Source organism: Lemur catta, chromosome 2 (assembly GCF_020740605.2).
Source record: "Lemur catta isolate mLemCat1 chromosome 2, mLemCat1.pri, whole genome shotgun sequence".
Classification (NCBI taxonomy): Eukaryota; Metazoa; Chordata; class Mammalia; order Primates; family Lemuridae; genus Lemur; species Lemur catta.
In genome coordinates, this window is record NC_059129.1 from 92,096,470 (window position 1) to 92,113,191 (window position 16,722).

The 16,722-nt window shown below is 37.8% G+C and overlaps 1 protein-coding gene across 5 annotated transcripts in view; it reads left to right on the top strand.

Annotated features, from left to right (window-relative positions):
- KLHL32 (kelch like family member 32) overlaps positions 1–16,722 on the top strand; it is a 184,807-nt gene that overhangs the window by 147,369 nt on the left and 20,716 nt on the right. For 4 of the 5 annotated variants that reach the window (XM_045544046.1, XM_045544048.1, XM_045544047.1 and 1 more), the window contains one exon: positions 12,333–13,059. In XM_045544046.1, the coding sequence (XP_045400002.1) occupies positions 12,333–13,059 (727 nt within the window). Of the gene's footprint in view, positions 1–12,332; positions 13,116–16,722 lie in introns of those variants that run through there. The other variant, XM_045544050.1, reaches the window with a different exon arrangement.

Genomic DNA, 16,722 nt, shown 5'->3' on the forward strand with positions numbered 1-16,722 from the left:
AATGCAGCCGTTATTTAATGAACAGTGCTATTTAAAATGCTTATTTTAAAGACATGAGAAGAGGATTGTGTATGTGTGGTCTTGCCAGATTCTTCACTGCCCTAGACCACAAATGATTCTTTTTGTTTATCTCTATGGACGACATGGATAGCATAACCCTCAGGGATGCGTCCTAAAATTATCAATTAGTTATATGTCTTCTTTTTGTTTAAGAGTTGGGAAGTAAAAAGGTAATTAGGAGAGAACTATGTCAATCAATCAACAGTTTTTTGGAATTTAGAAAAGTAGTGTGAGGATTCATTTTAATATTAACTTGTGGAATCTGTGACAAGTGATTTTATTTTATAGATTCCCTGTGTTTGGAAATTAATAGGACCCCAGCAAAGGCTGTTTCTCCTTAACCAATGTATAACTCATGTTTCAGATTGTTTTTGGTTGAAGCCTGGCTAGGTTCCAACCTTCCCTATGAATCTGTGTACCCTTTTTATCTCACTGTGGAAAGCCCATCTCTGATACCGGAGGCTTTGTGTCCTTACAAGCCCTCACACCACGCCCACCACCGTCAGGCTCTCTTGCTGACTCAGGGCTGTGCCCCCTCAGCAGTGATGTCCCCAGCAGAGCATCTGGTGCTTCCTTGGCCGGTGCTGACAATTCTTCTGCTCCCAGCCTGGGCCCGGCCATTGGGCCCACTTTCTTTTCCCTCTTCAGTGCTTCCACTGCCACCTTCAAAGTTCCTCTGGTTCTTCCTCCTAACTGTACAAAGAATGTCTCAGATCTGTGATTTCCTCAGACTGGACTCCCATGTTCTCTCATCCAACAGACACTTATGGATTCTCACTGGAGCTAAAACACAAGCCCTCCCTCGCCTGTCTCACACATTAGTCTTTGCGGTAGCCCCTGCCTTCCGCTCATTCCTTCATCCATGGAGTCCCTCTTCCCTCACAGGTTTTCTGAGACTCTCAAGCCACTGATTCTCCCCGACGGGGCCATCTCTCTTCCTTGCACGACTGCTACAGACCAGGCTCTCTAGGCCACTTCCCCCACGCAAACTAAGCCCTGTCCCTCCCTCTCAGCAGCGTTGATTTCTGTTTTGAGACTCTTCTGACACTTATTGTTTTTAATGATCCTTTCATACCACAAACTCTTTTATATGTTGGCCCTAATCTCCTCTGAAATTTCTACTTGGTAAAGAAATTTATGATCATTGTGGTGAAGAGCACACCTTCTTTGATAAAGATATACTTTGCATACTGTACTCAAAGGAGTTGCAAGGTGGGAAGAGAGGAGTCATTGTTCCCTGGTTATTTATATTATGATGAAATGAAGGTAGAGAATGAAGTATGAAAGGTGCTCTTTAAGCATCAGTGCTGGTCTGAAATTCCCATGGTGAAGGTGGTCAGTGGGTGGCATCACACTTATGTGTATCCTCTGCGACTCGCGGACAGTGTAGACTGTGGCTCCCCCTCCGCAGCCCCCCCAGCTGGCAGGTGGTGCTCCAGGTTCCATCCCCTTAAATAGGAGTCAGCCCTGAGAGTGCCTGGTCTTGTGCTTCGGTGAGTGGGCTCTCCACTCCAGTCTCTGTGCTCCACGGCTTTCAAAGATGTTTAAATTGACCTTTGGGGATTCTTTCATTTTGTTTGGAGGCTGTCAGCATTAAACCCTTAACGCAGCTTAGGTACTTCCTGGACGTCTAAACTCATCAGAATACCACTTGTTTGAGGGATTTGACTATCTCTGTGTCAATGACCTGGGGAAGCTCCTGGAGCCTGTGAGGTCCATTTAGCCATACCACTAAAGGTTTGATTTCGGGGGGGGGGGACACAAGTGCTAATGAACCTGCTCTTGGCCCATTATTCTCAAATCAGTTCATACAGAAATAGGCAATTGGTAGTTCTTCTGAAATTCATAAAGAAATATTCAAAGGCCTGATGCTCTCAGGATGCTCTAAGGGATGTTTACAAATTAGTTTTTTAAAAAGTATAAAATTTATAAATGTACTGGTAACATTTAAAATACTAATTGAAATAATAACAGAAAGATGGTTTTTGCGTGTGTCCGAAAATCTGTCTATGAAAGACAAAAACTTCCAGATCTGCAAGATTTTCTCCCCTAATTCCAAATTCCATGAGTATATTTTACAGGGACATATCAAGATACTTCAGATCAAAAATAAGCCTTGAGTTTTATAGTATTAATAGAGCTTGGAAGTGAATGGCAAATAATGCATTTATGTGTACTGATTCGAATCTTTCTCGCCAAGTTCCTGGCACATAATGGACACTTAAGAAATTAAGGAGTAGATGAATGAAAAACCTAAAAAAAGACAGTTTTATTATTTGCCCATAGAACAACAAAATAAGAAAAAAAACTAATCAACTCAGACAATCAATCATTGTTTTAGTTTTCTCAAACTAGAGAAGTAGCTTATATATCTTTTTCCTAGCCAGTAAGTTAACTGACTTGAGATTTGAGGGGATTTGTATGGACATGAATTCAAATGTTTTTTATGGGAGACCCAAGCTAAGTAAAGAAAGTAAGTATATATGTTGACTATTATGCAGAAACAACTAGGTTTCAGTCTTTCTCTTTTCATTCATTCACTCATGCTTCTCTGACTTAGGATTTAACAAATGCACAGAACTTAAATTACTGGGTTAGAATTTCTGAGTTCATTTGTGTGAAAATAGGTTCATTACATGTGCTAGTTTATAATCTGTTGCACTGCCATGCTTCTATTATCACTTTACAACATGTAAAATATTTAATACTGTATAGTAAGTTTCTTATCAACTATAGAAATCTCTCCATTCATACCAATATTTTACAATACTGTGTTATACAAAAATGTTCTGAATGTGATGGCTCTGTCATAAATTCAAAAGACAATTAAGTTGGGCAATAGCTCCATCTCTTATAGGCACATTGCCTTCATATTAATTCTCTGTATTGACTAAATATCATAGTTTGCCAAGTACTATCAAATGTTATCTCATTCAGTCCTCTGTAGAACCCTATGATATAGGTAATATCATACTTGTTTTACAGATGATGAAACTGAATATCAGTATGTTCATGTTTTTCCTAAATATACAAATACATAAAGTTGCAGAAACAAGTCTTTTGATATCAAGTCCTGCCTACTTTTTGTTGTGTCGCATTTACCTCTATGGGAATGTACCAATTAGCAGTAGAAAAAAGCATCAGGATTTCTCTGGGCATTTCCTCTGTCTTCACTCTAATAATGCATTCTCATTGCATGCAGTAGCTAGAAAATAATGGGAGATGGTGTGACCCACATAGGGATCCTATTGCCAAAGGGATACCAAAGCGTTTTCTTTTATTGACCAAATTAGTTTTCTCTTATTTTTCAGTGTTGTTCTAACAATATAAGCTTAATATCTCACTGACCCTATGCAAAGTTCCTTTAACATCCAGTAGGACATGCTATATATATATATATATATATATATATATATATATATGCAGGCACTAACACCTTATTTAGAATAATCCTCTGAAGCAATCCCAGCTATGAATGACTAGATGGATGAGTATTGCCTTTTGGCCCAGAGACCATTACCAGACTATTGAAGAGCAATTTTAGGATGTTAGTCTATAATTGTACATGTGTTTGGCTCAAACACGACACTAAGAATGGGTTTCATTTTCACTGTAGCATCGTTGGCATAGGTGATGTTGGTTGTTATTGTCTTGAAGGACATTTTTGCCATTTGAAAAGTTTTGTGTATATTAGATATGGGAATGATATAAAAATAGTTCAAAGGTAAAATTTATGTGAACAGTTTATTAAATATTTGCATTTATGTACAAGATCTCATTCTAGGATTCTAAATAAATAGCACTTTGAAGCAGTCACCTTACAAATTTGACATGTGTTCTTTGGCTGACATTATTTTATTTTTACAAGAGATATTATCAAGTTGGATAATATCTCATCAAAGTTATTCCCAGGAAGAAACAAACCATGAAATAATCCAGTTCTCTGAATGTGGGCCTGTGTATACGTGCACCTTCACATGTACACACATATGCATGTATCTCTCCTGAGTACAGATTTAGCCCATTGACTGCCATTCTAGAAAAAACCTTTTTCCTTGGGGCCATGGTGTTTTATTATGAAAATAGAATAAAAAATTCAAAAATAAAACAATCATTTCTAATTTAATGAAAAATTTGGGTTTTATTTTTTATTGTTTTTTTGTACATGATTTATGTGCAGCTTGAAAAATAGTTCACGCAGCTCCCAAGGTAAAGAGACATGTGAGTTACATATGCTCCATGACACGCCGGGCTCAAAACTAGCATGAGTTAAATACAACTCACATGGCAGTTAATGTGTTAAAGACAAAAAAGTGTCACTTTGTTTTTCTGAAAAGAGATTTATAAAAACTATCTGTGCTATAAAACTCTGTTTCTTGGATACTAGACACAGTAATTAATTTTTATTTCTTCTCCCACCTTTAGGAATTTTAGAGGATTCTATTTTAAAATATTTTTGGTAGATCCATAGGCGACATATACCCTAGAGGTAAAAGAGACTCTCATACATTTTACAGAAGAGAAGCCAAATGACTGGTCCAACTTCAGCCATATGTTCGTGTTGCTTTTTTTTTTAATTGGCTTTTCAAAGATCAACTCAAATTAGTAGCCATATCTCACAGGTAGAAAGGATATCACAGGATACTGACCTCACGTCTTGTCCTGTCTTGATTTTCTTCTTCACTTGGATACAATTTAGCTTTTAAAAATCCTGTTTTGTTATAAGACTGAGCCAAAGGACAATTCAGGTCATTTTTCATTTTCCCTCCTAAATATCTGGAACTTACATGTGGCAGGCCGCAAGGGGGTTTTCACTGTGGTTCCCCTAGTTCTGTATGTTTATTCCCCTCTATGGGAAAGAGACATCTTTAGTCTCAAGGGATTTTTGCTTTTGGAGCTCTGCAGTATGTACTTTTAAAAACATGTATAAAAAGCACAAATCTTATGTTAGAGGTGGAAGTAAGGGTACTTATCCATCTCCCAACTTCATAAAGTTTTAATGAACAATGAAAGAATATATGTTATCATATCTGCTAAACTGAATATTCTTTTAAATATCAGTCATTTTTTTTCTGGCAGAGTGTGAGCCTGGGTCCTCATAAGATTTGATTTCACTGAAATATATTTCTTACAGGGGAAAAATAGCCTATGCATCTTACGTAAGTCTGTAGTCAGCTATAATGGTTAATGTGCAACCTCCCTTGAAAAATCTGTTTTACAAGCAAAATGTTGACACAATTTTAATTATAGCACTCGAGTGAGCAATGCTATAATTTTTAATATTCCTCCATGGTAACATTTTCATTGTTCTGGTAGAAAAAAATGCTCCGATCCTGTGTCCCTTGTTTCTGATGCTTCTGGATTTTATGGGGATGTTGTCTTTTTGAACTGAATGTTTCTTTTGATCTTAAGAGAATGTGACTATAAGATTTGGTGCATTTATTTATTAATATATTCTTTGCTTTTTGTGACAGTCATTATTCTTGCTTAATGTATCATTATTTGGACCCTATATGACTCATGTTAAAGGCACGCTTCCATGTAGTATTGCATGGCAAATTTCAACACCTGTCCACTTGCATTAAGGAAACTTTCCACATTTTTAATGTAAAGAAACTGTATGTACTATTAAAAGGTTAACATGCTAAAGTTTTGTGTGTATTAGAATTCAGGACATTATAAAATAACATACGAAATTGTATACTTTAATATGTAGTGATCACTGAACTTCCCTTTGAGGACATGGGTTAGAAGATAGAGAGCGTGCACAATACTCTATACTAATACTTAGAAAATTTTAGTCTGTGCATCGTCATTCATTCTATTAAAACACATTTCCCTGGCTTCCCACTCATTGTTGCCAAGCTCTTTAACATGCCCTGGTTTTTGGTGGAGGTTCAGGAAAGTCAGTTAGTTGTTGATGTGCTCCTGTGCCCTTCCTTTGTCCTCTTCTGAATTTGCAGAAGTGTGGAATTTATGCTGCCTTTCAGGCACACAGGGGAGACGGGTACCCTGGCGTATCTCGATGGGATAAGACAGGCAAGAATATAGACACTTGTGACTTCACAGCATGGGCTCCTGCAAAAGGGAGGACTCAGTGTGCACCTTTAGCAGAGCTGTCTGCAACCAGATTTTAAACAGGAGAATAATTATAGCTGCCCTGGCCAAGGGGCAGAATAAGAGTATGAGCGAAAATACCAGTCAGTACTTACTCAGCTCTGGCTGATGACTTCTGTGATAAGAACATCCTTTTCAGTGAAAAAGAATATTTGTAGACCAAGACAACAAAATAGTTATTACTTTAAGACAATGTCATAAGCACTTTATCTTTTGTTAGTGTTGCTTTAAAAGATTTGATCAATCATCTGATGAGAACCTGTTTTTGTTTTTTGTTTTGTTTTTGATTTTAAGCAACTGGGTCTCACTAAGTTGCCCAGGCAGCCTCCTGAACAGCAGGAACTATAGGCATGCGCCACTGAGCCCGGCTAGAAACTGCTTTTTAAGAGCACGTGTGTGTGTGTGTGTGTGTGTGTGTGTATAACACATATATAACTATTTACAAGATATAAAGATAATTCTATGGAAGAGTGCATTGATGTGTATTCTTGGATTTGAGGTTTCATAATTAGTTGTTATGGAAATCTGTGAGAATAAGATTTTTTATTATGTTGGCATTGTTTTGGGGTCACATTGTATAGTAGACACAAATAGGGATATATATAAGCAGAGTTAGACTTCAAAACATCCACTTCTTTAAAAGGATCAGGAATTTTAGATTTCAAAATGGCTTCTACCTGAGTGTGTTCGACATGAAGAGTTAAAGGAATTTGGCTCACAACTTGAGGACTTGATAATGTTAGGAATATAACATTTGTTCATGTAATTGATATATTTCTGAAACACATATAAGAAAATTACATATGGTAATTGAACTAGAACATTTGTAGAATTTAGGATTATATACTATTATATTTATGTTTATATATATCACATATTCTACTCTGTGGCATAGTAATCAGTGAGGTTACGCTGAGAAAACTAAAGGAGAGCAGTTGTCTTTTCTGTATATTTTGAGTCAGGTTTATATAATAAGGAACAACCTAGAATTAAAATACATATTCCCATAAAAGGTCAAACAATAATTGAAGACTCAAGACCTGTCCTTTCTTCTAAATATTTGTTCTTTAATTATAAACTCTTTAATTGGTACCATTAAATAAATGTTCTTTATTTCTGAAGTAAATTCATAAATGAGACTCATTGAAAAATATTGCCAACCTATCTTGAAGCAAAGCTTACTTATTTTAAAAACAGACTTTATTTTTCTAATAGAGAATATAGAAGTTATGTTTGGACTTGAGTGTATTTGCCTGGATTTTACCTTAAAATAATCATTTATGGAAAAATAGTGACAAGGTGATACAGTGGAAAAATACGTTGTATAATTTAAAAGCTATGTTTCTAGTTTCAGTTTTGCTGCTAATTAGTTGCATGACTTAGGTTAAGTCAGTTAACTTGTCTGGATTTGATTTCCATTTATAAAATTGAGAAGTTTGAGCCACATGGATTCTAAAGTTTCCTCTTTCCCAAACCTTTTATTATTTATTCAAAGGCTTATAAGACTACAATGCTCATTACATTTCAAGAATCTCAAACAGAGGTGGCCAGCACCAAGCATGTGAGAGAGGAAAACAAGGGTTTATATATCTAAGTACAGTGCATTATATGCTACAGTGTGGAGTTTGAAAGCCTATAAAGGCCATATAGGAAAGCCATAAAGGTCAGATAATAAAATAGGAAACTGGAGCCTGTGATAGATAAATAAATATATAAGGGAGAATAAAAGATTTGATATCATTTGCTCAAGAGAAATATGAAAAATAGCCTAACAACAATTGTAAAGAATTTTTTAGTTATGCACCAAATATTTATAGCCCACTGTGGGCCAGGCAACATTCTTATCAAAGATCTGAGAATGAGATGAGTTGAAGTTGGATTAATGCTTCTTTTAGGAAGGAACAATTCTCCATTGTGGTCAGATGAATTGGGTCAGGCAGGGTGCTTGGGAGATCTCCTGTTGTACTTAGAGGTGAAGGTTGACCGTGTTTCAGATGGTTTAGGAACCTCTCACCTAATGGCACTGTTTCCTAAGCACTCTTTGTAGTGCCCTCTCAAACTGAATCTGTAATTTCTTTTCCGCTGTTGTTCACTATGTCACCAAAAAGATGGAAGACAAGACTTTAGGCCGGGCGCGCTGGCTCATGCCTGTAAATCCTAACACTCTGGGAGGCTGAGGCAGTAGGATTGCTTGAGCTCAGGAGTTTGAGAGCAGCTCGAGCAAGAGCAAGACCCCATCTCTACAAAAAATAGAAAAATTAATGGGGCATGGTGGCACGCGCCTATAGTCCCGGCTACTCAGGAGGCTGAGGCCAGAGGATAGTTTAAACCCAGGAGTTTCAGGTTGCTGTGAACTATGATGACACCACTGCACTCCAGCCAGGATGACAGAGTGAGACCCTGTCTCAAAAAAAAAAAAAAAGGCTACATACTCCATTTTCTTCCACATTAAATGCTAGAATTTGGGATGACGGGATATAGGTATAACAGAATAAATGAGATAGAATAGGATTTCAGCCTCCTCTGAATGCTTTCTCAATGTAGTGTCATTATTTTAAAGGCCACCAGTTCCCAGAATAACCTTTTTCAAGCCTCAGCATCAAAATATACTACAAAGCTTCCATCTTTGGGTTCCATGATGTCCTAATGATAAATCAGCCTTCTGCCTACTGTAGTTGCTAAACCCCTTAAATGGCTCTAGGATGCCCCTCGCCACCTTGCCCTTAATTTAGCACGACAGTGAATAGTGCTCTGGTGAGGTTCACAGCATGGAAATGATTTTGAAGCAGCCCATTGTTTTGAATTTTCTCTGCCATTTCTTTCGTTATTTGAATAAACAAAAGTTATCCATGGTTTCACTAGTTTTTCTCCTTTACATTTTTATGAAAGTAAAAACAGAGCACAGTAACACTTTTATTTATTTATTATTGCGAAAGCAAAAGTACAGAGTGCTTATATGACTTTATGTTATCAAAATCAGCCATTGATTTATAAACCCTTTAGAACCAGAGTCTCAAAATATGCTATCTTACCCATAATATGAAGCTAATTAGGCATTGTATATCTTAATGGTTGCATTATTTAGACTTTATTTGATTTATACCATCTTAAATTTGAAACAACAGGCTTAATTTAATAAGGCAGCAATTTACCGTAGTGGATGGAACAGTTAGTGCAGCTTCCTAAGGTATGAGAATACTGTTTCACCAATGGAAATCTCTCTAAAACCTTCCTATTCAGAGTGTGGTCCATGGGTATATGCATCACCTAGGTCCTTTATTTATTAAAATGATTTGTTCTGTAAAATTTGGATTCAGTCAGAAGGCCGCACTCAAGGATCTAGAAGGTCGTATGTGGCCCCAAGGCCGCGAGTTCTCCACCCCTGATAGGAGGTTGTTAGAAATGCACTCCACATGCTCCCCTTTCCTGCCTGCTGAGTCAGAGCCTACATTTTGACTAGAAACCTCAAGTAACTCAAGCACATGTAAAGTTTGAAGGTGGTAGCAGAGTAGTTCCTTGTAAATTACATTCGCTTTTGATCTGGAGCAAAGATAAACCCAACAAGTATGGAGGACTTAGGTAGTCTGAAAATAACAGTAAATGATAAAAGTGTAAAAATTATATGAAATTTGTGAGGAAGTTGTAAATATTGGAAGGAAATAAAGTAAAAATTATCCCATAAAATGCAAACTAATATACATGCACAAACTACTCTGTAATAGTATTTGGGGAGATTGAACACGGAAAGCATCATGGTACCTGTGACGTGGGGTGGCAGTAGAGAATAAGCCAGAAGTTAGTCAGTAATAGATCACAGTGGTCACTGTTCCATTGCCAGTTTGATTCGTTAGAGATTTCCTTTAAAGTAGAGCATAGTCAAGGCGTGTGTACCTCTCATGCAGTTAGTGACACTGTTTGCTAGAAAGATAAAGATATACTAGAGAGTGTTTGGAGATGGGCTAGAAGATTGATTATGGCCTAGGAAGAACTGATTTATGAGGACAGAGAAAAATAATTAAATGGGCAGCACTATGCTATAAAAAGAGGGTATGGAGACGTGGATATTTATCTAATGTTTCTCCAGTGCTGTTTCCTATACTGTCTATCTGAAAGATGCAGAACTGTAGGGATGTAAGGATGCCAAGAAATTGGTTACAGAGCAAAGCAGTATCAGCAGGAATTGCTTGATTAAATTAGGAGAAATATCAAAGATTAAGCTTCAGAAAATTTTACCTGGTGCATAAGAAATGACCTTGAGCAGGATGATTTTATCCCTGAGAACTTTTGAAAGCACTGTGAGAAAAGAATGGGACATCATTTATCAAGTTGTTGAATTATCTCCCTGGAAATAATTGGAACCCCATCTCTTGAAACTTCTCAGATAAGGGTAGAGAAAATCTAGGATGCTACATGTAGGAGCTCTCTCCACTTCTGGTAGACTTGGTAGTTAATGAATGACATTTTTCTTTCGCAATATCTTTGATTATTACTGATATTACCATACATGGATACTTTCCCCCCCTCAGGTTGGTATGTATCTTATTTAAATAGAAAATGCAACCTTCTAGAAAAACATCTAGAGAGGGCCACTTCACAGTGGCCTCCTTGAAACCCAGTGACATTCTTTTTTCATTTCTCTTCACTCTATAATTCGTTAGGAGATACAATTCACAATGTATCAGACGTGGATTCGCTTCCTTTATTCATTTCATTCAGAAAGCTAAAAAGACAAGCCCAAAGTACACCTGGCCTTTTTGAAGCCATTTGTCAGATGGCTGCAGAAACTCTGAAATCATTTAATGCCTCAGAGAGTTTAGTGATCCTTTTTACCAAGATGAAAACCCAGCTTGTGTTGCCAAGGAGCAATGGTCTAGGAACACCACATTTCCTTCTGTCTCTCTTAGTAGACTTCCTTTCCCCCAGTGATATGCTTCATCTCAACAGGGAAGCCCAGAACCCCAGTTCCATGGGTCAGAAAGCAAATAAAACACAATAAAATAATTTAATATCCTAATTCATTGCTTTTTTCCCTTGCTAATTCCTTCAGAGACATATTTGTATTGTCTAGGAGATCTAGTTTAATGTAGGTGCTGATAAGAATAATTCACATCAAATATATTGACTGGAGATGTTAGATACACTTTATGCTGAAGTGTGGGAAGGTTTGTTAAACTGAAATATTAAGCCACATTGATTAAATTACTTCAGGTGTCTCATAGTGAATTGGGTTTTTTTGATGGTATTTTTAAAATATTATTTAATTTTATTACTCATGACTTAATGTACCTGCTTTAGTTTTAAGAAATTCTCTTTGCCTATAGCCAAAAGTTTTTACCCTTTTCCTTCTTGAAAGATATCTGGAAGGGGAAATAAAAAGGTTAGGATTATATTCTGGTTCTGTGTCCATAATAGAAAGATAATCTACTCTATATCCTGTTTTTGTGAAAATGACTCTAACAAATTGCCAGAATCTTACATGTGCAGGTAACAATGGTCTTCAAGGTGAAAACTAATTGAGAGAGGAAAAAAAATAAAATTTACAGGTTGCAATCTTCCTTTTTCTTCTCTTGCTTCCAGACTGTTGTACCTACCAAGAGGCGGAGGGAGCGGACGGTCTTTTTTCTTTCTAAATCATTCTACTAGTGTTGTATTGATTTTCTCTCAAGTACACCCTGTAGTCTCAGATGATCACATATTTTCTTACTGTACTCATATTGACACAGCACCTTGACTCATGGGTTGACATATTGTACTTGAGCTGTGACGACACTGCCCACATTGACATTTCCTGGTGGTGGGATGTGCCAAGGCCTCTTATGCACGAAACTTAAGGGAACAGGCTGTTTCACAACAGTATTTTCCTTCTTTGAAAAGCAATTATTGTTCGTTCATCCCCAATGGTATGTTAAGCCCCAGTCTGTGTTGCTTTGCATCGTTCCTACCCCCTCCAGCAATGTCTTGAGTTCTTTTGTGGCTCTGCTGATAGAGAAAATGAAAGTTCCTCACTTGGGTAATGAAATAGTCCAGTTACACTGTTTGTAAGAAAAATTATATTAGTATGTGCCTGAAAGAATACAGTCGACCTGTCTATGTGCCATTGCGTTTGCTGTTTCTTACCTTTGTACCTTCTCTCATCTCGCTTCCCCCCGTTTTAGCTAGCCGTGAGGTGGTTGGAGCACAACTGCCATTACCAGTACATGGACGAGCTCCTGCAGTACATCCGCTTTGGCCTAATGGATGTGGATACTCTCCATACGGTTGCCCTGTCCCACCCCCTCGTCCAAGCAAGTGAGACTGCAACAGCCCTGGTCAATGAGGCCCTGGAGTACCACCAGAGCATCTATGCACAGCCCGTCTGGCAGACTTGCAGGACCAAACCACGGTTCCAGTCCGACACTCTGTATATCATTGGTGGGAAGAAGCGTGAGGTCTGTAAAGTCAAGGAACTTCGGTACTTCAACCCTGTTGATCAGGAGAATGCTCTCATAGCTGCCATTGCCAACTGGAGTGAGCTGGCGCCCATGCCGGTGGGAAGGAGCCACCACTGTGTGGCAGTCATGGGGGACTTCCTGTTTGTGGCAGGGGGGGAGGTGGAGCACGCCAGTGGCCGGACGTGTGCCGTGAGGACTGCATGTCGCTACGACCCCCGCAGTAATTCCTGGGCAGAGATAGCACCCATGAAAAACTGCCGGGAGCACTTTGTGCTGGGTGCCATGGATGAATACCTCTATGCGGTTGGGGGCAGAAACGAGCTGCGCCAGGTTCTGCCTACAGTTGAGCGCTACTGCCCGAAGAAGAACAAATGGACTTTTGTTCAGTCCTTTGACAGATCCCTTTCATGCCATGCTGGATATGTGGCTGATGGTCTTCTTTGGATATCAGGTAAGAACATGCCTCATATGTTGGATTTATCAAAGAGCACTTTCATTGTGGTATAAATTTAAAAGTTCGGCTTTGGTAGTGTGGCCATGTGTAATCACAAGATTGAGCCAGGCATGCCATTTGAGCTAATTAACATTCATTTATTGAGCACCTACTCTAGGGAACAATGTAATTGGAAAGAATGGGCCTTTCTGTGACTTTCTGAGTAAACAGTGGAGTAAAAATTCAAGAAGGAATTAGTGGTTCATCACACCTGTTTTTCTCCCAAACCTTCTAGTGTCGGCTCTTGATTATTCACGGATTGTATTGTACAACTTGTGGTTTATCTAGGTCCTTGGCTGCCTGGCTAGGAGCTGTTTCATCAAAGTTAAGGCAGGAAAAGTAAAAGCCCAGGAAATCCATTTTGTTAGGTGTAGCCACGGGTGCATATCCAGCTCATGGCCGTGCTGTGCATTGAGCGAAGGGATTTAAGTTACTAAAACAAAGTTTCTGTATTATCTGTGCATAGTTGTTACTCATGCCATCCTAATTCTTCATTCCTATTTACTTTCCCATTTTGATGATTATTTGGGGGTACTGTTTGAGCTCTATTTTATAATTTAACTTTTTGTCTTGTCTTTTTTAAAAAAAGTCATTGATTACAGAAAAAGTAGAATGGCTAGGAAAATGAACCCCATGTACCCCAAGCCCAGATTTAATAATTATCCACTCCTTGCCGATCTTGTTTCATCCACACCTGCATACCCCCACTCATCCCTCTTGGCTGCCTTTTTGCTTGTACAGAAGGAGTATTTGAGCATATGTTATCAACATCACATTCTCAACCTGCGACGAGAAAGGCCTGACGTGTTCCCCTTTGAAAGGGTTTCTTATTGGGGAAGAAAATTGTATCTTCTCTCGGTTGGATGATACCCATTTTGTAACCCAAATGGAACTTGTTGGATTTCTGTGTCATCAAGGCCAAAGAAGAATAGAAAGGCCAAATAACTTAAATATTAAGGATAACTTTGATGTTTCTTAACTTAGAAGAAATAATCACTTTTAAGTATACCTTCGAAGGCTTCTCAACTTTCCTCAATGATAATTTCTAGTTTTTTAACACCTACTCTGACAAAATTCTCCCTTGCATTTAAACTAAATTCATTTGGGCTCTGCCTGTTTTTTCTTCTGCTGTCCTCAATAACCAGGGAGATAGTCACAGTCTCAGCTTCTCTGGGTGGCATCTTAATTATTGTCGATTTGCTGATTTTAAGTGATAAAACCTAGCTCATGTCAGGGTTTAAGTGCTCAATAAATTAATGAATGAAGTTAAGGCTAGGACTAATGAAGGAAGAGGACAAATAAGGTGGACCCAACAATTATTGGTCCTGTTTTCCAAATAAACATCAGGAATATGCGTGTGTGTTAGTATATGTAGATATATTTGAAATAGAACCTCATTTATCTCGTGACTGTTTCTTTTTCTTAAAAAATATATTTCAACAGTTAAGAAAATAACCACCAGGACGATATCCTGTTAGCTTTGCTGTAGTAACTTTAAAGTAGGCAGCAAATAAGTCTTTGCTAATAGAAGGAACAGATCTATACTTGTCTTGGATAACAAAACAATGATGGATTTATGAAATCAATGCAATTTATGTTTTCTCCTAATTTGCATTCCTTCCATTGATTCATTTAGTTTCATATATTGTTAATGTATAGATTCCTAAATTTTGTATTATTTTCTAAATTTTGTATGAATTTCTCATAAATATTTTAATAAGTATTCCTTATGGCTTTGGCTATAAAACTAACTTGTAAAAAAATGCTAGCATTTCCCTTACATAGTCTTAAAGATATGACTGACTTAATACCTTCCTCACTGAGACCTTAAGAAAGCACAAAAGCTCATCTGAGACTGGCTAGATCTATCATCCTGGTATCAAGCTGACTTCCCTTTCAATATGGGTCTATATGTTTCCTTTTCCATTTTATTAAGCGTATCAACTTATTACAGATCTTATTGCTGTCTCACTTTGTTTTTCTCCTACTGTGAAAGGAAATACATTTTCTTTGTTCTTCTTTTGCACTAATATATGCTGCCTGTGTTAACCAGACTTAATGAAAACAATCACAATTTTCTCAGGTTTGTTTCTCCCTACTGTGTACTTGAGAAACTCACTTTCCTGTGTACAGTGCAATACCTTTAATTGGAAAGAAGAGGAAATCGCCAGTGACATTTCTAATACTATCAGTCGTCTGCCTCTTTCCTCAGGCCCAGCTTATAATAAATCAATTGTGAATCTAACCATGAATAGGGAGGGGTGACTAAATTTGCTAATGGGCCCCTTAACAAAAAGACAGGTGTATTTCACCCTGCCTATCACTGATTTAGAAGTGTTAACTTGATTTATTGGAACAGATGAAAATGTTTGAGGCTATTCCTCATCTTTTACCAAATAATCAAGTATTTCCAATTTAATTGATGGGGGATTGGGCATTGGCATCTTTCCGGTATTTTGCAAGCTTTGCCTGAGGTGGAGGTAGTATGGATTATAGAATGTGGATTTTAGGGGCTTAGTTCTGTTCCATAGAACACAAAATGAATGTTTCTTTAGAGACTCAACATTTCCGACATCTCCTTTTTCCCGTCTGTTTCGTGATCAGGACATCTTGAAACCTGTCCATAGTTTTTAAAGTGTAACAAGCAGAGAGAAATTCAGAAAATCAGGCTGTATGTATATACCCACTAGCATTTAATTTAAGATGTTAGAAACAGTCAAATTGTATAGGGTCCTGTAGCATCTGATGTTGTGACCCAGTTCACAAATGTTCCATACCATTTTGATTTGAAATTCACAGTACTGAAGTAAAATAAGTATTAAATATCCTACAGTCATGTTTTAAAATATATGCTCTCTGTTGTAAGGTATAGTTTGTGAGCTACCAAGAAGATTCTTTTTTACTGAGGGAAAATTAACCCCGAGCTTGTTTTGAAGAACAACTTATTTTTTCATTTTTATCAAATGGCAGCAAGATAATGAGAGGCTAACCACAAAATTAGTGTTTTTAAAACTATAAAAATAAGGCAAATGTTACTGCATTTGCTCAAAAGCAACATTTAGTGCTTTCTTGATTCTCTTGGGGAATGCTACATTCTTACAAAGTATAGTCTTGGGTCACAGATAAATAAAATTAATTCAGCAAACATACTTGCTGCCCTCTAGGAGCTGACAATCGAAGAGTTTTTCAGATATTTCATTAATGAAAGAACATTTGTTAAAGCTTCTTTAACTCCCTGGAAGCTATGTGTATTTTCGTCTTGATTAAATTTATATGAAGCCTGCATTGCCCCATTTTATTTTTTATTTATTTATTTATTTATTTATTTTTGAGACAGAGTGTCGCTTTGTTGCCTGGGCTAGAGTGAGTGCCATGGCGTCAGCCTAGCTCACAGCAACCTCAAACTCCTGGGCTCAAGTGATCCTTGTGCCTCAGCCTCCTGAGTAGCTGGGACTACAGGCATGCGCCACCATGCCCGGCTAACTTTTTCTATATATATTTTAGTTGGCCAGGTAATTTCTTTCTATTTTCTAGTAGAGACGGGATCTCGCTCTTGCTCAGGCTGGTCTCAAACTCCTGAGCTCAGAAGATCCACCCGCCTCGGCCTCCCAGAGTGCTAGG